Source organism: Pistacia vera, unplaced genomic scaffold (genome assembly GCF_008641045.1).
Source record: "Pistacia vera cultivar Batoury unplaced genomic scaffold, PisVer_v2 Contig227, whole genome shotgun sequence".
NCBI classification, from domain to species: domain Eukaryota; kingdom Viridiplantae; phylum Streptophyta; class Magnoliopsida; order Sapindales; family Anacardiaceae; genus Pistacia; species Pistacia vera.
In genome coordinates, this window is record NW_022196032.1 from 162,289 (window position 1) to 188,225 (window position 25,937).

Consider the following 25,937-nt stretch of genomic DNA (forward strand, 5'->3'; position numbering starts at 1 on the left):
AGCAAAAATCTCAATGCACTTTACTGCATTGAACATATCTTCCTAACATTTGATCAAATGACAATAATCAAGTGTAGACTATAGACAATCCACGCATTTACATAAGCATCAAAAGTGCCTTTCAAAATTCTAATAAAAGCAATGCCACCTCTCTTGCCAACTATGATTTGTCTCCTTTTCATGCAAAAATTTGCAGTTGTCTCCAAAATGGCATCTTCCTTGAGCATAATACCTGCACATTTGTTGTTTTCCGCATCCAAGTCTAGGAGGCGGCTCCATTGGATGAAAATGATTGATGCTCTTCAATGGCTGCCTATGATTAGTCCACTCTGATAAGCTATTCATCTGATTTGTATTGGGATATTTATAGGTAGGAGGTTGATGGCTACTCATATCAAAGTTGGGCTGTCTGTAATCAGCCCTCTCTGTATGAAAGATAATGGCATCCATTGGGCATCCAAAGGGATCCAAAGGGTGCTGCATGAAAGATAATGGCTGTCTGTGATCAGTCCTCTCTGTATGAAAGATGATGGCATCCAAAGGGTGCTGCATTTCCACAATGCCACTATACCTAACAGGGTTCTGGGGAAGTTGTTTTTTATTATTGTTCTGCATTATTATCTTGGGTTCTTGAGAATCTGAAGGCAGAATTCTGGACTTGAAAGCCAACTGAGGTTGAGCTGCTACTGATTTCCTCGAATCAACAATTAAGCTGGGTTCTTGAGGCATAATTGCTTGCTGCTGAGTTCTAGTTGCCATTTTATTTGCATCAACAGATAAATCTGACTGGTGAAAAAGAAATTCCCCATTTTCTGTTGCTTTTGAATTCAAGTGAGACTGAATACGGTTTCCATCCTTCTTCATGGACATCCTGAAGTCCAAGCAAGATTAGCAAGAAAATACAGAAACAATAAGATGATTTTCACAGCATGTTTTTACACACCTAAAAACGGTTAAAACCAACTATAGTTCTTTTAATGCGACATTTTATTTTGAAATACCTATTTGCCTTGAGCATTTTCCTCTTTTCCTTCCCCTGGATTCGTGTTTCTCTGTCAGACCTGGCAAGAGAACCTCTTGAGTGTTTTTCCATCAGAACTCTATGCCTCTCACCTTCATCATCCCATCTCTGAATAGACAATTAAAATAAAGCTAGCTTGAGATATAAGGATCGACAGATCATGCAGCTAGCAGAAGTAAAAACATTCAGCTTGTTAAAAACCTGTCTCAGGGTCTTTAGCCGATAAAGGTTTCGACCCTTAATTAGGAGGGGATGAAGTGGAGAGAGTGGCTTCTCCCCTTTGCTCCAGAGGACCTCTACCTGAAAGACAAGACAAAACAAAACCAGCAGCACTTCAACCACCATATTACTTATATGAATAGAAAATGCATCATCTTCTTGTTTATAATTTAAAACCCAAACTGATACAGAAATTCCATACATTGAGTCTCATAATGGTCTATTCCACCCATAACATCTTTGTAAAACACATTTACTTAAACAATAATCTGATGTCTCCTCAACAATTTTCTAAAAGTCACAATTTTATATGGCTTTTAACTTTACCGTAAATGTATGTTGCTGCTTGGCTGCTCCATAGCTTTCTTTAACAATGCGGCCTACAACAATCCTTTTACCACATGGAGGACCACTTGCACTACGCGATGCTATATTGAACCTGATAAATAAATATAGAAATAAGAGAGATAAAATAAGTACTAGGGTGACAAAATTGGTGGACTCGTGCAAATGTGTTGTCAGAGGCCATTTTCATCAAACTTATAATTAGGACTAATGCAACAGTATATCCAGTGTTTGCAGCAAATAAATATAGCCAAACGCTTACATTTCATAAACATTCTGCTCAAACATGACAACATCGCCTGTGCACGCATCACCTGCATTAAATCCATATTTACTTTAGAATAAACATCTGGGAAAAAAGTAAAAGTACAATTAGTAGCTCTTCTAAGTAACCAAAATAGAACACTCCAGCTAGTAAAAGATACAAAAGAACAGTTAACAGCATCATGTATCAAAGGCAAACCATCATAACAGCATCAATTCTGTTCCTAATTATANTGCAAACGAGAAATCCAAGTGCCCAGACAACTGATTGATGGTCTGTGAAAATTACAAATATAAATCAGTAAATGCTTTAATTTCTATTTGTAGGATCTAGATATACATGCACCAGTAGACACCAAGTCATTCTTTTTAATCAGCTTCCAGAAAAATAAATGAAAAAAGGAAGGGAAAAAGATATATGGACAACAGTATAGATAATTACCTTTCCAGTGTTAGAATCCACCAACATACCCTCTGGGTTGTCTCCAACAATTATTAGAAGTTTACCATCAGGACTCAACGAAGTATGCTGCAAAAGCACAAAATAAAAAAAAATAAAAAATTCAATTGAAAGCTTCAGCCTGCAAGTGCTTCATATATTGCCCAGAAAATGAAGCACAAAACCCTCCATGTCAACAAAGGCACCACATACTATACGGACAGATGGACTGTTGAATGTAACTAACTTACATTCACTCGCCAAGGAAAATGGAAATGCTTAGAGAGTTGATACTTTTCCATATCAAAATCTCTGACACCGCAGTCATTATTTGAGGCAGTGAAATGGACTGCACCACTGGCACTGGCAACGAAGACGAAGAAAAAGAGAGAAGATAGAAAATGAAGACGAAGATGTTTTGCAACAAAAGAATGGGGTTTTGTTTAATTTTTTTTTTATTTTTTATTAAAAGTACATTTGGAGAATGGACGCCCATCCAAACGTTAGGGACAGCCGTCCAATCCCCAAAGTTTTTTTTTTTTTTTTTTTTCATATTTGAGTCAAGGACGGGCGTCCAAACTTAATGGACGCCCGTCCATAATTTATGGACGGGCTTCCAAATTTTTTATTTTATTTTTTAAAACAAATTAAGTTTGGATGGGCATCCCGTATTTGCAGACGCCCGTCCAAAATTAACAAATAGCCGTCCACAACCTATGAACGGTCGTCCATAATGTTTTGCAAATTTTTTTATTGTATTTTATTTATGGACGGGCGTCCTTTAAATGGGGACGCCCGTCCCTTGTATATGGACGGGCATCCATGTGAATGAACGGTCGTCTAAATTTGATGGACGGCCGTTCACTAGAAAAAAATTGTAAAAAAAATCAGACGCGCGTTACACGTAGGCCGGTACAGAATTTTGGTGTAACTTTTTCGGTGTCCGTAGTGTTAGGGAAATCTCTCTAGTTTCTAGCCAGGTGTGATTCGGTGCGATTTCGACCACCTGCTTTTTTCGAGAGAACGACTTTTTCTCCCCCAAGGTTAGGCGAAACGACACTTTCCCACCCACTAAGTTCAAAACGACATTTTCCCACCCTCCGTCAGGTTCTGTTAGTGTTTTCCGTTTTGAAGAAGGGTAATATGGTTAATTTATATCAAGCCACAAAAATGAAAAATAAAAAATTGAAATATAAGTTTTAGCTGTTGACTGGTTGCCACATGGCAGGGAGGTTGACTTTGAAAAAACAAATAACACCAAAAAGTTGATTGTATTCTATTGTAACTGTATCTCTCTCTCTCTCTCCTCTCTGAAACTAAAACGCCCAGACTTCTATTGCAACTCTCTCTCTCTGCTCTCTGGAACTGAAACGACTGACCCAAAGTTCTCTTGTAACTCTCTTTGCTCTGTAAAACTGAAGCGTCTTCTCCCTCTCTTCTATTGTATCCCTTTCTTTTACTCATGGTACGTATTGGCTTCTTTTCCAAACTCAGTTGCCTTCTATTTTGGTGTCTTCTTGGACTGAGATAGAGTGATCATGGTTGTGGTTTGAATGCACAACAATTCTATGGACTAACAAAAAGCTGATTTTGTGTTCTTCCTGTTCTTGAAACTNGTGACGGTGTAGTCAACTGCATGGTAGCCTTGCATAGTTGCTAGTGTAGTTAATATTAAAGATAGGAAAAAGATGTGGTGAGCCATGGGTAAGGTTCGCTGTTATAGTAGTTATCTGTGGTTGTATTTTTGTGTCATGTTGCTCAATGGTTTATATAGAGTTTGGAAATCAATAGGAGGGGAAAAAAAAAAAAAGAAAAATATTTTAATTGGTCCTTGATTAAAATTATGTGTTATTATATTTATGATACTTACATGTTTTATAAAATAGTTTGAAAAGGACAGATTAACGTTTATTAATTGTTAGAAGAAGGGAAAAAAATGATATTTGACTTTGACTTTGACTGGCCTGCTTTGAACACATCCCAATTAATTACCCACCGCCAAATGGATTCAGATCAAATCCCTTATTCAAACCAGTCCTTTCCGGAATTTCCGCGTAATTCAGGAATACTTTTCTCAAGAGGGAGAAAAGTATGGGTGCGTTTGGATAATCAATTTGGGAGTGTGTTTCCTACAAAAACCCTCTCCTTCACTATTTCAAATTGAACTGTTATACTTTTCTCCGTGTTGAGAAAAGTATTCATGAATTACGCGGAAATTCGGGAAAGGAATAGTTTGAATAAAGGATTTGATCTGAATCCATTTGGCGGTGGGCAAGTAACTGGGATGTGTTCAAAGCAGGCCAAGTCACTATTTCAAATTGAACTATTAGGGTGCATTTGGTTTATTATTTTGGATATGATTTTTGAGATAGTATTGAATAGTTGAATAGGATAATTATTACGAGGTAAAATTAAAAAATTTATAAAAAAACCCTCTAGGTTTGCTAATTTAACTAAACACCCCAATATATAAAAATTTTGTAAAATGATAAAAACACCCCCATCCATCCATAGTGTTAGATTCCGGCCACCACCGTTAGAATCTGGTTAGAATCTGGCGTTACGATACAGATCGGTCAGATCTGGCCAGACGTGCGTCGATCTGGCATTTTTCGACCAGATCCATGCCAAATCTAGCCGTCAGCAGCCACAAAAGGCCAGATCTGGTCATCAATGATGGCCGAAGATATGGACGTCACTGATGGCCAGATCTGGCCTTTTCCAGCTAGATCCACTATGGATCTGGCCAGAAAATGTCAGATCGACGAATTACCTACCAGTTCTGGTTGTTTGTAGGTCGTTGTGACAGATTCCGGCTACCACCGATGGTGGTTGCCAAAATCTGGCAACTATGGGTAAATGGGGATGTTTTTGTTAATTTTTAAACTTTTTTTCTGGGGATGTTTTTTTCTGTTTGGAGACAGAAGAAAGAGCTATTTGGAATCAAACCTTCAGGGTGTGCCATTTGATGCCTAGCTGTTGGAGCAATGATAATGGGAGCCGAAATATTGTAACTTAGTATTGAAGTTGAAGTATCTGTTAAGAAATTATAAAATTTCTTTTATCCTTTCAATTTCATTGAAATTATCTCTCTTCAAAAAGAATTTCTTATTTCATAAACATTATTACTTTTTTTCATGTATTATTTTGAATATATAAAGAAGGTTAATTTTTTATTATATATATTCACTTGCTAATAATTTACTTTGGGTTCTCATCCTTTATTTGATGAAACTTGCCTTCACAAAAACTCCTGAAAAAACTTCCGAAAGATGTTTAGAGGCTATCCCAATATCATTTCTCTCAAATATTTTTGAATTTCTTTCTTTCTTTCTTAATAGATTAAATAACTTAATCCCTTCAAAGGAAATTGTTAGTTTCCAAATACACTTTTGTAATCCCTTTACCAGCTCACTTGGCTGATATATAATATATTCAATATCATACTGATAGGAAATACACTCCCAAATTGATTATCAAACTGATAGGAAACCCACTCCCACATGCCAACATCTTTTCCTTCTCAATGTATTATCCTAACATTCTCCCACGCTTCAAGAGCCAACATCTACATTGGCCCACTCTAAACGGCTTCACTTTGGGTGGCCTACTCTCCCAAGACGCCCTTTCCCGAGTCGCCCCACTCTAGACAGCTTCACTCTGGGGTCACCCTTTTCTAGGTAGCCCTTTTCCAAATAGCCCCTTCCGGAACACGGGCTAAGGATAGGTTTGGCTCTTATACCATTTGATAGAAACTCACTCTCAAAATTGATAGGAATTGTGCTGGATAGTAGACCTTGATAGAAATTGAGTTAGACAGTGATCCTTTTGTGGACTTGGATAAAACTCTCTTTAAAAAATTGGCTTGCCGAGAGAGAGTGTCCAAGCCCTTATAAATCACATGCCAATACCTTTTCCCTCTCAATGTGATATCATAACACAAACAATGCTGCAACTTGGGCTCAATTTAACCTAGCCAAAAAAAATGCAAATAGCATATAATGATACAAAACATCCATTAATTTTCCTACAAATTTGTCTTCTTTTTAATAATACTATTAATAAGATTTGAATCTAAAAGTCTTTGGTTCACACATAATCCTTCAATTCTCCAACTTTGAAAGAATTTTCAGCTGTCACACAAAAGAAGCAAAAATATCAATGCACTATAGTGCACTGAACCTATCTTTGTAATATTTGATCAAATGAAAATAATCAAATGTAGACAATCAACACATTCACATAAGCATCAAAAGTGCCTTTCAAAATTCTAATAAAAGCAATGCCACCTCTCTTGCCAACTTTGATTTATCTCCATTTCATGCAAAAACTTGCAGTTGTCTCCAAAATTGCATCTTCCTTGAGCATAATACCTGCACATTTGTTGTTTTCCGCAGCCAAGTCTAGCAGGCAGCTCCATTGGACGAAAATGATTGATGCTCTTCAATGGCTGCCTATGATTAGTCCTCTCTGATAAGCTATTCATCTGATTTGTATTGGGATATTTATAGGTAGGAGGTTGATGGCTACTCATATCAAAGTTGGGCTGTCTGTGATCAGTCCTCTCTTTGTGAAAGATAATGGCATCCAAAGGGCATCCAAAGGAATCCAAAGAGTGCTGCATGAAAGATAATGTTTGTCTGTGATCAGTCCTCTCTGTATGAAAGATGATGGCATCTAAAGGGTGCTGCGTTTCAACAATGCCACTATACTTAACAGGGTTTTGGGGAAGCTGTGTTTTATTATTGTTCTGCCTTATTATCTTGGGTTCTTGAGAATGTGAAGGCAGACTTCTGGACTTGAAAGCCAACTGAGGTTGAGCTGCTACTGAATTCCTCGAATCAACAATTAAGCCGGGTTGTTGAGGCATAATTGCTTGTTGCTGAGGTCTAGTTGCCATTTTATTTGCATCAACAGATAAATCTGACTGGTGAAATAGAAATCCCTCTTTTTCTGTTGCTTTTGAGTTCGAGTGAGACTGAATACTTTTTGCATCCTTCTTCATGGACATCCTGAAGTCCAAGCAAGATTAGCAAGAAAATACAGAAACAATAAGATGATTTTCATAGCATGTTTTTACACACTTCAAAACGGTTAAAACCAACTATAGTTCTTTTTATGCGACATCTTATTTTCAAATACCTATTTGCCCTGAGCTTTTTCCTCTTTTCCTTCCCCTGGATTCGGGTTTCTCTATCAGACCTGGCAAGAGAACCTCTTGAGTGCTTTTCCATCAGAACTCTATGCCTCTCACCTTCATCATCCCATCTCTGTTAACTAACAATATCCAACAACACCTTGAGGTCAATATGGGAACGGTCAACGAGAAAAGAGGCAAATTCGGGATCTTTCAAAATGTTCTTCCACTTCCCCAGGCCGTGCTCGCCACTCCGGCCAACAGCGCCTCCTCCTCCTCCGCCGTCCACTTCCGCTTCTGAGTTCCCATTTCACTCTCTCAAGTATCTCCACGCTGTCCTTCTCTTGGCATTTGTGCGTCGTCGTCTCCGTGAAAGAGTAGAGAGTGAAGTACAATCGTTGGTTCGGACTATGCCATTTTGTGCTGTCTGCTGTGTGTATTGTCGTTTGGTTCCAAGGACAAAAAGAACAATTTCGTTTAAAAGAGGTAAAAAAAAAAGTATTAACCAAATAGAGAAAACTCATTTTACAACTGCTTAACTCTATGTAAAAGTCTAAAATGCCGCTATTATCAATTTATCATCATCACATAAACAATATAAAATTAACAGAATTATTAAAATAAAATAAATAATTGATACTTCGGTTAAAAAATAAGAAAGTTAACGGTACAAAAATAACAATATTGGGTTTAATCATGGAGTTCATAACGTTTAAGACCATTATGGAAAGTACCTATCACCTAGATTAGATTTCAAATATAGGTATAGATTTTCGATTTTCAGTATTGGCTCTAAGTATACTGTATGATATATTTAGTTGTTTATGTGCTTGCACGATGATAGAGCTTGTGAATATGACAATTTTTTTTCTCGCTCTACCTATGTGTGGGCCTATGATGGCAGTGGGTCGGGTCAAATCGGATACCCTTGGCCCGCCCATTAGATATGACAGAATTTAGAAATCATTATAATAATATGGAATGGTTTAATTATGTCCTAAAATGAAAACGATTAATTTTAAAGTACTTATATGTTAAAAAAAAAAAAAAAAAAAAAACAAGTTTTATGAACTATCCCTCACTAAGTCTTTTAACTCACCCTTTTTGAATATTTTCCCCTCCTGGCCACCACAGTCCACAAGATTGTGTGGAGAAGTGACTTTCCTCATGAGGTTGGGCTCCGTGACATCATCCTTTTTGTGTAACATCGTATATTTTTTTTCTTTCCCCATATGAGGTCTATTACAGTATTACCTATGCCTTGCATTATATTTTTGTTGTAGAATGTGAATCTGATACCTTATGTTTTTCCGACGTGCAATATATGTATATGTGATTAAAAAAAAAAAAAAAAAAAAAGTTTCATAACAGTTCAGTCAAAACAATTTTTTAGTCTCACACCACGACACGCTCACACCTTAGTCTTATAGGAGTTTCTGGATTCTATAAGATAGCGAGCGTTGGGACAGTCCTATTCTTCTTCTTCTTCTTTTGTTTACTTAAATTTAGTGTCAAAGGCACAAACTTCTTCTTTTTTATACATTTTCTTTGATCAAAATTCTGTAAATATTTCCAACTGTAACTTTCAGTGTATATAATATTGTTGAAAATTGAACCTTTTGGTAGAAGATAATGTGCCGCGGTAGAAGAAAAGATGTGCCACGGTGAAGCCGATGATGCCGCAGCAAGTGGATGAAACTTAACCGTAAGAAGTCCAGAGAGCACACAGCCACGGCAAAAGAAATCTATGCCGCAGCGCGACTCTGTTTTTGTCCCGAGAGATTCCAGGGAGCTTGATACCGCGGCAGTGGCCAAAAACTGCAGTTTTTTGATTAAATCAGATTGAAGATATATTCAGTTATGAATTTGCGACTACCCTTAACTGCTTTATCAATTAATTTAGTTATGTATATTATCCCTTTACACAACATATAAAAAGGGCATATATGATGAATGTATGTAGAGACAAAGAAGTAAAATGAAAGTGTTATGAATGAATTTGTTTTTCTCTCTGCACAAGTTCATCCTTTTTAATTTAGAAGCTTGAGAATTGAACTTTCACTATAAAAACCCCTCCTTCACTATTTCAAATTGAACTGTATAACTTTTCTCCCTGTTGAGAAAAGTATTCATATTACGCGAGATTCGGAAAGGAATAGTTTAATAAAGGATTTGATTCTGAATCCATTTGGCGGTGGGTAAGTAACTGGGATGTGTTCAAAGCAGGCCAAGTCACTATTTCAAATTGAACTTTTAGGATACGTTTGGTTTATTATTTTGGATATGATTTTGAGATATTATTGGATAGTTAAATAAGGGGATTATTACGAGGTAAAATTTAAAAATATATAAAAACCTCCTAGATTGCTAATTTAACTAACTGCATAGTTTTGAACATTGCACACTGGAAAATGTCCAAATGAAATTACAACCCTCTTTTATCTTTTATAACATTGAGGGCACAAATGAAAGCAATTTGATAATTAAGCATACTAATTAAGGGCAACATGTTATAAAAGCATAAAATACAATGGCACCAAAAGGAAATAGAGGGAAGGAGATGGTCCTAAATACAAGGATTTCGAAGATAATAAGGTATGGAGGTTGAGAAAGCAATGTGAAAAGATAAAGCGATTAAGGGCTGTGAACCACACCCTCTCTTGTGGGAACCACAACACACATCACCCCAATATATAAAATTTTATAAAATAACAAAAACACCCCCACCCATCCACAGTGTCATATTTCGGCCACCACCGTCGAATCTGGTAGGAATCTAGCGTTACGATACAGACAGGTCGGATCTAGCCGGACGTGCGTCGATTTGGCATTTCCTGCCGATCTGGCCATCAGCGATGGCCAAAGATATGGTCGTCACTGATGGCCAGATCTGGCCTTTCCGGCTAGATCCACTGTAGATCTGGCCAAAAAAGACCAGATCGACAAATTACCTGCCAGTTCCGGTCGTTTGTAAGCCGTTGTGATAGATTCTGCTACCACCGACGATGGTTGCCAGAATCTAACACTATGGTGGATGGGGATGTTTGTTTATTTTAACTTTTTTCTGGGGGTATTTATGAAATAATAACTTAAGGAGTCTAAAAGTAATTAAAAAATATATAATATTTCCTAAATAATTAAACAAACAATATTTTGAGAATAGGATTAGGCATATGAATAATATCACCTATAATGTTTCTTATTGAACTTTCAATTAGAAAGATATTATGCATACAGTTGATATGGATAAAAACACACTTTAACAGACTTTTATTCTCTAAAACATCTTATATATTGGTTTATTAATTGGACTACTCGATCGTTTACTTTCCATACTTGGCCTTGAACTCACTCCACACTGATCACTGTCTTCCCAAGCAGATCCACAAAGTAGCTATCATTATACCCCTTCCATCTTCTTGTTAAGTTTCTGCAACAAATCCATTTCTCAAACTGTCAAGATAATCCAGAAACCTGGCCGTCACATCATAGCCTTGATCCCACTTGTTGCCCTCACCGGGTTGCACCCAGTGACTCGCGCATAGTTAGCTTTCAACCTCACATAATCCGCAATCCCTTCAATCAATCCTCCAGGAGTCTGTCCGTTTCCATTCCATTGCCATATATTGTCATCTCATGATAAATACTCCAGTGATCTCTCCTTTGACGTCACCAGAATAACCTCCTATATAATTGCGCAACATGAATTTCGCTGTTGCTTGCATGTGCGACCCGTCCCATGTTGTCGATAAACAACTGACTTTCTCTACACTTTTCCTGTCAGCGGCGTTGTTTGGCTGGAAGATTGTCCATATAAAAGCCGTGGCGATGCTAGTGTTTGCCTACTGTAATCAGCCCCAATTTGGCTGTCGAAGCGGGCGCCACCAGTAGTTGTGCCCGGTGTTTGTGACGGTGTAGTCAACTGCATGTACCTGCATAGTTGCTATTGTAGTTAATATTAAAGATAGGAAAAAGATGTGGTGAGCCATGGGTAAGGTTCGCTGTTTAGTAGTTACTGTGGTTGATTTTTGTGTCATGTTGCTCAATGGTTTATATGAGTTTGGAAATCAATGGAGGGGAAAAAAAAAAAAAGAAAAATATTTAATGGTCCTGTTAAATTATGTGTTATTATATTTAGGATACTTACATGTTTTAATAAATAGTTTGAAAAGGACAGATTAACGTTTATTAATTGTTAGAAGAAGGGAAAAAAATGATATTGGACTTTGACTTTGACTGGCCTCTTTGAACACATCCCAATTAATTACCCACCGCCAATGGATTCAGATCAAATCCTTATTCAAACCATTCCTTCCGGAATTTCCGCGTAATTCAGAATACTTTTCTCAAGAGGGAGAAAGTATGGGTGCGTTTGATATCAATTTGGGAGTGTGTTTCCTACAAAAACCCTTCCTTCACTATTTCAAATGAACTGTTATACTTTTCTCCGTGTTGAGAAAAGTATTCATGAATTACGCGGAAATTCGGGAAAGGAATAGTTTGAATAAAGGATTTGATCTGAATCCATTTGGCGGTGGGCAAGTAACTGGGATGTGTTCAAAGCAGGCCAAGTCACTATTTCAAATTGAACTATAGGGTGGCATTTGTTTATATTTTGGATATGATTTGAGATAGTATTGAATAGTTGAATAGGATAATAATTACGAGGTAAAATTAAAAAATTTTAAAAAAAACCCTCTAGGTTTGCTAATTTAACTAAACACACCCATATATAAAATTTGTAAAATGATAAAAACCACCCCCATCCATCCATAGTGTTAGATTCCGGCCACCACCGTTAGAATCTGGTTAGAATCTGGCGTTTACGATACAGATCGGTCAGATCTGGCCAGACGTGCGTCGATCTGGCATTTTCCGACCAGATCCATGCCAAATCAGCCGTCAGCAGCCACAAAAGGCCAGATCTGGTCATCAATGATGGCCGAAGATATGGACGTCACTGATGGCCAGTCTGGCCTTTTCCCTAGATCCACTAGGATCTGGCCAAAAATGTCAGATCGACGAATTACCTACCAGAAAAAATGTAATCTAAAAATTTAAGTTTAAAAGTTATACATACCAAATTACTAATTCTATAATTGTCCTCAATTTACTAATTCTATAATTGTCCTCAACGATTTTTCATAGGGGTATTTTTGAATCCCAAGGTCAATAAAATATGGAAATATCTTCGTGGGGTCAATAGAATATAGGTAAGTTCAGTGGGGTCAAAACTGTTAATAACTATAAAATATATACCAATTTTTCATAATTTCAGTATACTTTGGCTACACCGCTGTTCATGCAGTGCATGAACTGACTAAAATTTGTCAGAACCAAACGTCACTTGCCTGCCAACTTTATTTTTCTTCCTTTTGTTTACTTAGATTCAATGTCAATATTTCCAACTGCAACTTTCAGTGTATATAATATAATATATCCTGATCATTTCGTCTTGGTTTGTTATTTGGTTTAGTTTCACGCTTATTTTATGATCTTCATACTCCCATGGGAGGCCGACACCTCTCTGAGTATGGGATTTTTGCTTTCTATTCATTCATATCATTTCAGTTGATTCAAGAATAATTAAGAACTAATCTTGTGTTCCTCAATGACCACTTATTCCTCTTTAACCTCTTCCATTCGTACGGGGCTTGTTGCTAATTGCATATCATCTGTCGCTTATCAGAAAAACCACAACACTTTGAATTCCTCTATGTTCCAGTATCCAAAGAGACACAAGAAGCTTATGTCAAGATCAAGATGCAGCAACATTAATGGTTATTCCAGTAAGTATTCTTATAGATTATAAAGTCCTGATTGTTTTGTTAATGTAACACTCAAGACTTGGCACTCCTGAGATATTCTATAGAGTGGTCGATGTGGATTAAGTAAAGGTGGATTTAGATTTCTGCTCCATCTCATTACAAGAGTCAATGATAAAAATCAAAACCATGGAACTAGACCTGTGCTTTTGGTTACTGATGTATAATGGTCTATGTTGAAGTGTATCTAATATCCCGTGATAAGGACTATTATGCTATATTCTTTTAGGCAAGACTTGGTATCAGTTGAATTGGTTGAAGATTTCATTAAAAACTTGATCGAATAACTTGAAACATAACAACCCTATTTATAGTAGGCTACTCATAATTCTACTAGCAAATATAAATAAGAAATCATAATACTACTAAAATAATCAATTGAAATCCTAATACCACTAAAATGTGAATTGAAATCCAAATACTACTAAAACATTAATTATAAAATAAGAAACCAAGTAATATTCCTACATCAAGAAAAGTAAATAAGAAATTCTAATACTACTAATACAATGAATTGAAATTCTAATACTACTAAAACATGAATTGAAATCCTAATAATACTAAAACATAAATTATAAAATAAGAAATCAAGTAATATTCATACAATAAGAAATCCTAATAGTACTAAAACAACTGAATTGAAATCCTAATACTAAAACATGAATTAGAATCCTAATAATAATAAAACATGACTTATAAAATAAGAAATCAAAATAATAATTTGTGTAACTACACATCTATTAAGTTATAACCTCCTGTTACTAATAAAATTAGCTTAGTCCCACCATTATGATTATAGAGAGGTTTTATTGTACATGATTTATGCAAAAGTGAGAGTAGAAGGAAAAGAAAAACACACCGTGGACCATTCTTCCCATCCAAGGCACTATTGGGAAGATCATCAATGACAATTACAGAAGATGCATTACGAGGAAGTGAAGCAGCAGGAGCAGAAAGAGTGTTTGAGAGTGGAGCAGGAGGGATAGTTTTTAGTTTAGGAGCTCCTAATTTGTTTTTTGAGCCTTCCTGAGTAGTACTAACACTCAAATTCCGCCATTTGTCCTGGGTAAATGAGCAGGGTCAGACAAAGCATTCACCTCTAATTTTACAAAGAAAGACACAATAGCTGCTGAAACTTGCAGAGAGGATGCCAAAAACCATGTGCTCAGCTTTACAAAATCAATATAATATATATATAATATATATATATATATACACACACACACACACACACACACGTAACAGTACAATAAGCCTCAACTTTTATTACATCACAATGCCAGAAATATTTCTCGGGTGATCAGGCTCCCATTGATTTCACCAACCATGTCCATCCATAGCTACACTCCAGAAAACGATTTCATCACAATAGCAAATACTATTATACCACTAAATTTTTTAGTTTTTTCATAAAATCCCAGCATCTACATTCCTTACCAATCCAACCCCTTCCAGCTAAAAATAATCACTTTAATACCATAAAATTTCACTTAAACTGAACCCAGCAAGCCACATTGTATTAAAACCATAAAATTTTGCAATGTAACACTAAAAATCAACAAAATAACCCCCAAAAATCAGACCTTTAGCTCAACCAACATCAGGGATTTCAATTTATAATTCTACACATAAACCAAATTCAAACACCAAGCCATTTCAATTCCCGCCAAAACAAATACAGCTAGGGTTTTAGTTTCATTTTAGAAGGCAAATTAACTAACAATATCCAACAAACCTTGAGGTCAATATTGGAACGGTCAATGAGAAAAGAGGCAAATTCGGGATCTTTCAAAATGTTCTTCCACTTCCCCAGGCCGTGCTTCGCCACTCCGGCCAACAGCGCCTCCTCCTCCTCCGCCGTCCACTTCCGCTTCTGAGTTCCCATTTCACTCTCTCAAGTATCTCCACGCTGTCCTTCTCTTGTGCATTTGTGCGTCGTCGTCTCCGTGAAAGAGTAGAGAGTGAAGTACAATCGTTGGTTCGGACTATGCCATTTTGTGCTGTCTGCTGTGTGTATTGTCGTTTGGTTCCAAGGACAAAAAAGACAATTTCGTTTAAAAGAGGTAAAAAAAAAAAGTAATTAACCAAATAGAGAAAAATCTCATTTTACAACTGCTTAACTCTATGTAAAAGTCTAAAATGCCGCTATTATCAATTTATCATCATCACATAAACAATATTAAAAATTAACAGAATTATTAAAATAAAATAAATAATTGATACTTCGGTTAAAAAATAAGAAAGTATACCGTACAAAAGAATAACAATATTGGGTTTAATCATGGAGTTCATAATCGTTTAAGACCATTATGCAAAGTACTCATCACCTAGAGATTAGATTTCAAATATAGGTATAGATTTTCGATTTTCAGTATTGGCTCTAAGTATACTGTATGATATATTTAGTTGTTATGTGCTTGCACGATGATAGAGCTTGTTGAATATGACAATTTTTTTTCTCGCTCTACCTATGTGTGGGCCTAGTGATGGCAGTGGGTCGGGTCAAGATCGGATACCCTTGGACCGCCCATTAGATATGACAGAATTTAGAAATCATTAATAATAATATGGAATGGTTTAATTATGTCCTATAAATGAAAACGATTAATTTTAAAAGTACTTATATGTTAAAAAAAAAAAAAAAACAAGTTTTATGAACTTATCCACTCACTAAGTCTTTTAACTCACCCTTTTTGTAATATTTTCCCCTCCTTGGCCACCACAGTCCACAGAGATTGTGTGGAGAAGTGACTTTCCTCATGAGGTTGGGCTCACGTGACATCATCCCATTTTGTGTAACATCGTATATTTTTTTTCTTTCCCCATATGAGGGTCTATTACAGTATTACCTATGCCTTGCATTATATTTTGTTGTAGAATGTGAAATCTGATACCTTATGTTTTCTGACGTGCAATATATGTATATGTGATTAAAAAAAAAAAAAAAAAAAAAAGTTTCATAACAGTTCAGTCAAAAACAATTTTTTAGTCTCACACACGACACGTCTCGATCACCTTAGTCTTATAGGAGTTTCTGGATTCTATAAGATAGCGAGCGTTGGGACAGTCCTATTCTTCTTCTTCTTCCTTTTGTTTACTTAAATTTAGTGTCAAAGGCACAAACTTCTTCTTTTTTATCACATTTCTTTGATCAAAATTCTTGTAAATATTTCCAACTGTAACTTTCAGTGTATATAATATTGTTGAAAATTGAACCTTTTGGTAGAAGATGAATGTGCCGCGGTAGAAGAAAAGATGTGCCACGGTGAAGCCGATGATGCCGCAGCAAGTGGATGAAACTTAACCGTGAAGAAGTCCAGAGAGCAACATGCCACGGCAAAAGAAAATTTATGCCGGGGCGCGAGTCTGTTGTTTGTCCCAGAACTAGAAGAATTCCAGAGAGCTTGATACCGCGGCAGTGAAATTGCTTTGCGGTGGTATGGCCAAAGAACTGCAGTTTTTTGATTAAATCAGATTGAAGATATATTCAGTTATGAATTTGCGACTACCCTTAACTGCTTTGATCAATTAATTTAGTTATGTAATATTATCCCTTTACAAACATATAAAAAGGGCATATATGATGAATGTATGTAGAGACAAAAGAAGTAAAATGAAAGTGTTATGAATGAATTTGTTTTTCTCTCTGCACAAGTTCATCCTTTTTAATTTTAGAAGCTTGAGAATTGAACTTTCACTATAAAAACCCCCTCCTTCACTATTTCAAATTGAACTGTTATACTTTTCTCCCTGTTGAGAAAAGTATTCATGAATTACGCGGAGATTCCGGAAAGGAATAGTTTGAATAAAGGATTTGATCTGAATCCATTTGGCGGTGGGTAAGTAACTGGGATGTGTTCAAAGCAGGCCAAGTCACTATTTCAAATTGAACTGTTAGGATACGTTTGGTTTATTATTTTGGATATGATTTTTGAGATATTATTGGATAGTTGAATAAGGTGATTATTACGAGGTAAAATTTAAAAATATATAAAAAGACCTCCTAGATTTGCTAATTTAACTAAACTGCATAGTTTTGGAACATTGCACACTGGAAAAATGTCCAAATGAAATTACAACCCTCTTTTATCTTTTATAACATTGAGGGCACAAATGAAAGCAATTTGATAATTAAGCATACTAATTAAGGGCAACATGTTATAAAAAGCATAAAATACAATGGCACCAAAAGGGAAATAGAGGGAAGAGAGATGGTCCTAAATACAAGGATTTCGAAGATAATAGGAGGTATGAGGTTGAGAAAGCAATGTGAAAAGATAAAGCGATTAAGGGCTGTGAACCACACCCTCTCTTGTGGGAACCAACAACACACATCACCCCAATATATAAAAATTTTATAAAATAACAAAAACACCCCCACCCATCCACAGTGTCATATTTCGGCCACCACCGTCAGAATCTGGTAGGAATCTAGCGTTACGATACAGACAGGTCGGATCTAGCCGGACGTGCGTCGATTTGGCATTTTCCTGCCAGATCTGGCCATCAGCGATGGCCAAAGATATGGTCGTCACTGATGGCCAGATCTGGCCTTTTCCGGCTAGATCCACTGTAGATCTGGCCAGAAAAGACCAGATCGACAAATTACCTGCCAGTTCCGGTCGTTTGTAAGCCGTTGTGATAGATTCTGGCTACCACCGACGATGGTTGCCAGAATCTAACAACTATAGGTGGATGGGGATGTTTTTGTTAATTTTTAAACTTTTTTCTGGGGGTATTTATGAAATTAATAAACTTAAGGAGTCTAAAAGTAATTAAAAAATATAATAATATTTCCTAAATAATTAAACAAACAAATATTTTGAGAATAGGATTAGGCATATGAATAATAATCACCTATAATGTTTCTTATTGAACTTTCAATTAGAAATGATATTATGCATACAGTTGATATGGATAAAAACACACTTTAACAGACTTTTATTCTCTAAAACATCTTATATATTGGTTTATTAATTGGACTACTCGATCGGTTACTTTCCATACTTGGCCTTGTACTCACTCCACAACTGATCCACTGTCTTCCCAANCTTTTGTAATATTTTCCCCTCCATGGCCACCACAGTCCACAGAGATTGTGTGGAGAAGTGACTTTCCTCGCAAGGTTGGGCTCACGTGACATCATTCCATTTTGTGTAACATCGTATATTTTTTAGAAAATAATACAGTCATTGACGATAGTGTAACGAATTTGTGTACCGAATAACGTGATAAAATCTTGACTGTTAATTAATTTTAACTTGATATTAATCCACGGTCAGGATTTTGTCACGTTATTCGGTGTATAAATTCGATGTACTATCGTCGATGGCTGTATGAGAGTCTATTACAGTATTACCTATGACTTGCATTATATTTTGTTGTAGGATGTGAAATCTGATACCTTATGTTTTCTGACGTGCAATATATGTATATGTGATTAAAAAAAAAAAGGTTTCCTAACAGTTTAGTCAGAAACAACTTTTTAGTCTCACATACGACACGTCTCGATCACCTTAGTCTTATATGAGTGTCTGAATTCTATAAGATAGGCAGGGTTGGGACGGTCCTATCATTATTTCTCTTCCTTTTGTTTACTTAGATTTAGTGTCAAAGGCACAAACTTCTTTTTTTTTTTAAATCACATTTCTTTTATCAAAAATCTTGTAAATATTTCCAACTGTAACTTTCAGTGTACATAATATTGTTGAAAATTGAACCTTTTTGGTAGAAGATGAATGTGCTGCGGTAGAAGAAAAGATGTGCCACGGCGAAGCCGATGATGCCGCGGCAAGTGGATGAAACTTAACCGTGAAAAAGTCCAAAGAGCAGCATGCCACGGCAAAAGAAAATTTATGCCGGGGCGCGAGTCTGTTGTTTGTCCCAGAACTAGAAGAATTCCAGAGAGCTTGATACCGCGGCAGTGAAATTGCTTTGCGGTGGTATGGCCAAAGAACTTCAGTTTTTTTATTAAATCAGATTGAAGATATATTCAGTTATGAATTTGCGACTACCCTTAACTGCTTTGATCAATTAATTTAGTTATGTAATATTATCCCTTTACAAACATATAAAAAGGGCATATATGATGAATGTATGTAGAGACAAAAGAAGTAAAATGAAAGTGTTATGAATGAATTTGTTTTTCTCTCTGCACAAGTTCATCCTTTTTAATTTTAGAAGCTTGAGAATTGAACTTTCACTATAAAAACCCCCTCCTTCACTATTTCAAATTGAACTGTTATACTTTTCTCCCTGTTGAGAAAAGTATTCATGAATTACGCGGAGATTCCGGAAAGGAATAGTTTGAATAAAGGATTTGATCTGAATCCATTTGGCGGTGGGTAAGTAACTGGGATGTGTTCAAAGCAGGCCAAGTCACTATTTCAAATTGAACTGTTAGGATACGTTTGGTTTATTATTTTGGATATGATTTTTGAATGGTACAACCACACTTTAACAGACTTTATTCTCTAGAACACTTATCTATTGGTTTATTAATTGACTACTCGATCGGTTACTTTCCATACTTGGCCTTGTACTCACTCCACAACTGATCCACTGTCTTCCCCAGCAATCCACAAAGTAGCTATCATTACCCACTTCTCATCTTCGTGTTAAGTTCTGCAACGAATCCTTTCTCAAACTGTCAAGATAATCCAGAAACCTGGCCGTCACATCATAGCCTTGATCCCACTTGTTGCCCTCACCGGGTTGCACCCAGTGACTCGGCGCATAGTTAGCTTTCAACCTCACATAATCCGCAATCCCTTCAATCAATCCTCCAGGTCTGTCCGTTTCCATTCCATTGCATATATGTGTCATCTCATGATAAAGTACTCCAGTGATCTCTCCTTTGACGTCACCAGAATAACCTCCTATATAATTCGCGCTAACATGAATTTCGTTGTTGCTTGCATATGCGACCCCGTCCATGTTGTCGATAAACAAGCTGACTTTCTCTACACTTTTCCTGTCAGCGGCGTTGTTTTGCTGGAAGATTGTCCATATAAAAGCCGTGGCGGATTCTAGTGTTTGCCTACTGTAATCAGCCCCAATTTGGCTGTCGAAGCGGGCGCCACCAGTAGTTGTGCCGGCGGTGTTTGTGACGGTGTAGTCAACTGCATGGCAGCCTTGCATAGTTGCTAGTGTAGTTAATATTAAAGAGAGGAAAAAGATGTGGTGAGCCATTGGTAAGGTTCGCTGTTATAGTAGTTATCTGTGGTTGTATTTTCGTGTCATGTTGCTCAATGGTTTATATAGAGTTTGGAAATCAATAGGAGGGGAAAAAAAAAAAAAAAGAAGAATATTTTAATTGGTCCTTGATGAAAATTACGTGTTATTATATTTATGATACATGTTTTATAAAATAGTTTGAAAAGGACAGATTAATGTTTATTAATTGTTAGAAGAAGGGAAAAAAATGATATTTGACTTTGACTTTGACTTGGCCTGCTTTGAACACATCCCAGTTAATTACCCACCGCCAAATGGATTCAGATCAAATCCCTTATTCAAACCAGTCCTTTCCGGAATTTCCGCGTAATTCAGGAATACTTTTCTCAACAGGGAGAAAAGTATGGGTGCGTTTGGATAATCAATTGGGGAGTGTGTTTCCTATAAAAACCCTCTCCTTCACTATTTCAAATTGAACTGTTATACTTTTCTCCCTGTTGAGAAAAGTATTCATGAATTACGCGGAAATTCCGAAAAGGAATAGTTTGAATAAAGGATTTGATCTGAATCCATTTGGCGGTGGGTAAGTAACTGGGATGTGTTCAAAGCAGGTCAAGTCACTATTTCAAATTGAACTATTAGGGTGCGTTTGGTTTATTATTTTGGATATAATTTTTAAGATAGTATTGGATAGTTGAATAGGATAATTATTATTAGGTAAAATTTAAAATTTTATAAAAAAACCCTCTAGGTTTGCTAATTTAACTAAACACCCCAATATATAAAAATTTTGTAAAATGATAAAAACATCCTCATCTATCCACAGTGCCAGATTCCGGCCACCACCATCAGAATCTGGTCAGAATCTGGCGTTATGATACAGACTGATCAGATCTGACCGGACATGCATCGATCTAGCATTTTTCGACCAGATCCATGCCAAATCTAGCCGTTAACAGCCACAAAAGGCCAGATCTGGTCATCAATGATGGCAGAAGATATGGACGTCACTGATGGCCAGATGTGCCTTTTCCAACTAGATCCACTATGGATCTGGCCAGAAAATGTCATATCGACAAATTACCTGCCAGTTCTGGTTGTTTGTAGGTCATTGTGACAGATTCTGGCTACCACCGATGGTGGTTGCCAAAATCTGGCAACTATGGGTAAATGAGGATGTTTTTGTTAATTTTTAAACTTTTTTTCTGGGGATGTTTTTTCTGTTTGGAGACAGAAGAAAGAGCTATTTGGAATCAAACCTTCAGGGTGTGCCATTTGATGCCTAGCTGTTGGAGCAATGATAATGGGAGCCGAAATATTGTAACTTAGTATTGAAGTTGAAGTATCTATTAAGAAATTATAAAATTTCTTTTATCCTTTCAATTTCATTGAAATTATCTCTCTTCAAAAAGAATTTCTTATTTCATAAACATTATTACTTTTTTTCATGTATTATTTTGAATATATAAAGAAGGTAAATTTTTTATTATATATATTCACTTGCTAATAGTTTACTTTGGGTTCTCATCCTTTATTTGATGAAACTTACCTTCACAAAAACTCCTGAAAAAACTTCCGAAAGATGCTTAGAGGCTATCCCACTATCATTTCTCTCAATATTTTTGAATTTCTTTCTTTCTTTCTTTCTTAATAGATTAAGTAAGTTAATCCCTTCAAAGGAAATTGTTAGTTTCCAAATACACTTTTGTAATACCCTTTACCAGCTCACTTGGCTGATAGATAATATATTCAATATCATACTGATAGGAAACACACTCCCAAATTGATTATCAAACTGATAGGAAACCCACTCCCACATGTCAACATCTTTTCCTTCTCAATGTATGATCCTAACATTCTCCCACACTTCAAGACCCAACATCTACATTGGCCCACTCTAGACGGCTTCACTTTGGGTGGCCTACTCTTAGTGGCCTACTCTCATGGGGTCACCCTTTTCTAGGTAGCCCTTTTCCAAATAGCCCCTTCCAGAACATGGGATAAGGATAGGTTTGGCTCTGATACCATTTGATAGAAACTCACTCCCAAATTGATAGGAATTGCGCTAAACAGTAGGCCTTGATAGAAAGTGAGTTAGACAGTGATCCTTTTGTGGGCTTGGATAGAACTCTCCTTAAAAAATTGGCTTACCGAGAGAGGGTGTCCAAGCCCTTATAAATCACATGCCAACACCTTTTCCCTCTCAATGTGAGATCATAACACAAACAATGCTGCAACTTGGGCTCAATTTAACCTAGCCAAAAAAATGCAAATAGCATATAATGATACAAAACATCCATTAATTTTCCTACAAATTTGTCTTCTTTTTAATAATACTATTAATAAGATTTGAATCTAAAAGTCTTTGGTTCACACATAATACTTCAATTCTCCAACTTTGAAAGAATTTTCAGCTGTCACACAAAAGAAGCAAAAATCTCAATGCACTATAGTGCACTGAACCTATCTTTGTAATATTTGATCAAATGAAAATAATCAAATGTAGACAATCAACACATTCACATAAGCATCAAAAGTGCCTTTCAAAATTCTAATAAAAGCAATGCCACCTCTCTTGCCAACTTTGATTTATCTCCATTTCATGCAAAAATTTGCAGTTGTCTCCAAAATTGCATCTTCCTTGAGCATAATACCTGCACATTTGTTGTTTTCCGCAGCCAAGTCTAGCAGGCGGCTCCATTGGACGAAAATGATTGATGCTCTTCAATGGCTGCCTATGATTAGTCCACTCTGATAAGCTATACATCTGATTTGTATTGGGATATTTATAGGTAAGAGGTTGATGGCTACTCAGATCAAAGTTGGGCTGTCTGTGATCAGTCCTCTCTTTATGAAAGATAATGGCATCCAAAGGGTGCTGCGTTTTAACAATGCCACTATACTTAACAGGGTTCTGGGGAAGCTGTGTTTTATTATTGTTCTGCATTATTATCTTGGGTTCTTGAGAATGTGAAGGCAGACTTCTGGACTTGAAAGCCAACTGAGGTTGAGCTGCTACTGAATTCCTCGAATCAACAATTAAGCCGGGTTGTTGAGGCATAATTGCTTGTTGCTGAGGTCTAGTTGCCATTTTATTTGCATCAACAGATAAATCTGACTGGTGAAATAGAAATCCCTCTTTTTCTGTTGCTTTTGGGTTCGAGTGAGACTGAATACTTTTTGCATCCTTCTTCATGGACATCCTGAAGTCCAAGCAAGATTAGCAAGAAAATACAGAAACAATAAGATGATTTTCATAGCATGTTTTTACACACTTCAAAACGGTTAAAACCAACTATAGTTCTTTTTATGCGACATCTTATTTTGAAATACCTATTTGCCCTGAGCTTTTTCCTCTTTTCCTTCCCCTGGATTCGGGTTTCTCTATCAGACCTGGCAAGAGAACCTCTTGAGTGCTTTTCCATCAGAACTCTATGCCTCTCACCTTCATCATCCCATCTCTGAATATACAATTAAAATAAAGCTAGCTTGAGATATAAGGATCAACGGATCATGCAGCTAGCAGAAAGTAAACACTCAGCTTGTTAAAAACCTGTCTCAGGGTCTTTAGCCGATAAAGGTTTCGACCCTTAATTAGGAGGGGATGAAGTGGAGAGAGTGGCTTTTCCCCTTTGCTCCAGAGGACCTCTACCTGAAAGACAAGACAAAACAAAACCGTGCACTTCAACCACCATTTTACTTACATGAACAGAAAATGCATCATCTTCTTGCTCATAATTTAAAACCCAAACTGATACAGAAATTCCATATATTGAGTCTCATAATGGTCAATCCCACTCATAACTTCTTTGTAAAACATATTTACTTAAACAATAATCTGATGTCTCCTCAACAATTTTCTAAAGTCAGAATTTTATATGGCTTTTAACTTTACCGTAAATGTATGTTGCTGCTTGGCTACTCCATAGCTTTCTTTCACAATGCGGCCTACAACAATCCTTTTACCACACGGAGGACCACTTGCGCTACGCGATGCTATATTGAACCTGATAAATAAATATAGAAATAAGAGAGATAAAATAAGTACTAGTGTGACAAAATTGGTGGACTCGTGCAAATGTGTTGTCAGATGCCATTTTCATCAAACTTATAATTAGGACTACTGCAACTGTATATCAAGTGTTTTCAGCAAATAAATATAGCCAAACACTTACATTTCATAAACATTCTGTTCAAACATAACAACATCGCCTGTGCACGCATCACCTGCATTAAATCCATATTTACTTTAGAATAAACATCTGGGAAAAAAGTAAAAGTACAATTAGTAACTTTTCTAAGTAACCAAAATAGAACACTCCAGCTAGTAAAAGATAAAAAAGAGCAGTTAACAGCATCAAATATCAAAGGCAAATCATCATAACAGCATCAATTCTGCTCCTCATTATATGTAGATTTCTGGCTATAACAAGTAGTATACCAACAGAAGACCATTGCTCTGAATTGATGGGGCAAAAGTAAAACCACTACATAAAATTTTGTTCCTAATTTCTTAATGACTAAGCTTGCGCAAATATTTACCTTTACAGTTCAATACAAAGCTAGATATTGGGTACTTTTTCTCCCCTTCACCATTTGAAACCCTGAAAAACATAATAAAATTTATGAAAAGAAAAGATTGAATGTAGAAACATCAAGTAAAACCAGAAGATGAAAATTACTCTAAATGCTCCCTTATGCGCTGAATAAGAGTGCTTTTATTGCCAGTCAATCTCAATCCATCCTTCCTCAAATAAATCTTACACTGCTCCACTTTCAGTTTCTCCAGCTGCCCAGCTGCACCCACAATGTCACACAAATACAAGAATCATATTTCAAGCACCAACAATATACACCTGCAACTTCATTTTCTTTTTCTTTTTTTTTTTTTTTTTTCGAACTTATAAATCTAAACCAAACCCCTTCCCAACTGCTGTAAGCCGGATTCATCAAAATTGTCATCAAGACCTAACAGAGCACTCCTTTTTGGGTTTTGTTCACCAAACAAAATTGCAACAAATAAAAATGAAAAAGAACAGTTCCCATTGCATTTTGCTTTTATTTCCAGTTCCCACAATCAAAACCGAAGCCAAACAAAACAAACAAATTCAGGAAGCAAAGACACAAACCTTCGACAATCTTTTTAAATTCTTCTTCATTTTCATCAACATCAACATTGGATCTAAATCATTGTCAGCACTACAAATACAACACAACCCAACAATTAAAATCAAATATAACTTACATTCACATCAAACCCAAGATTAAAAATGGAACACCCAAGATTAAACTTTTAAAAATCGAACAACCCAAGATTAAAATTTTAGAATCTAACCGTGACTTAGTCTTTTTCCTGACAGAGAGGTTCGCAAACTTGGCGTGAGTGTCTTCAAGAACGATGTAACTCGGGTCTAAATCCGAATCGTAACCCGAGTCAGATCCTTCACTTTCAGTATAGTTTTCATCGTTTACTTGATATTCTTTGATTGTTGCTTGCTCAGAGATCGCCAT

At 36.3% G+C, this 25,937-nt stretch overlaps 1 protein-coding gene and 2 pseudogenes across 1 annotated transcript; all 3 read right to left on the reverse strand.

The window, feature by feature from the left end:
- On the reverse strand, nucleotides 1-25,937 carry LOC116130941 (zinc finger CCCH domain-containing protein 62-like). The gene is made up of 9 exons (XM_031416623.1): nucleotides 25,762-25,937; nucleotides 25,556-25,608; nucleotides 25,109-25,223; nucleotides 24,969-25,030; nucleotides 1,848-1,899; nucleotides 1,568-1,679; nucleotides 1,223-1,321; nucleotides 1,002-1,129; nucleotides 1-871 (listed from the first exon to the last, which is right to left on the reverse strand). The coding sequence occupies exons 1-9, from the start codon at nucleotides 25,935-25,937 to the stop codon at nucleotides 130-132; spliced, it is 1,539 nt and encodes a 512-aa protein (XP_031272483.1). The 3' UTR covers nucleotides 1-129.
- LOC116130931 lies at nucleotides 10,653-11,414 on the reverse strand (annotated as a pseudogene).
- Nucleotides 19,744-20,466, reverse strand: LOC116130932 (annotated as a pseudogene).

Coding starts and splice junctions, on each gene's coding strand:
- LOC116130941 (XM_031416623.1), bottom strand. CDS start 25,937: ATGGCGATCTCTGAGCAAGCAACAATCAAAGAATATCAAGTAAACGAT. Junction 25,609..25,761: donor AGGAAAAAGACTAAGTCACG/GTTAGATTCTAA, acceptor ACAATGATTTAG/ATCCAATGTTGATGTTGATG. Junction 1,322..1,567: donor AGCAGCAACATACATTTACG/GTAAAGTTAAAA, acceptor CTTGTCTTTCAG/GTAGAGGTCCTCTGGAGCAA.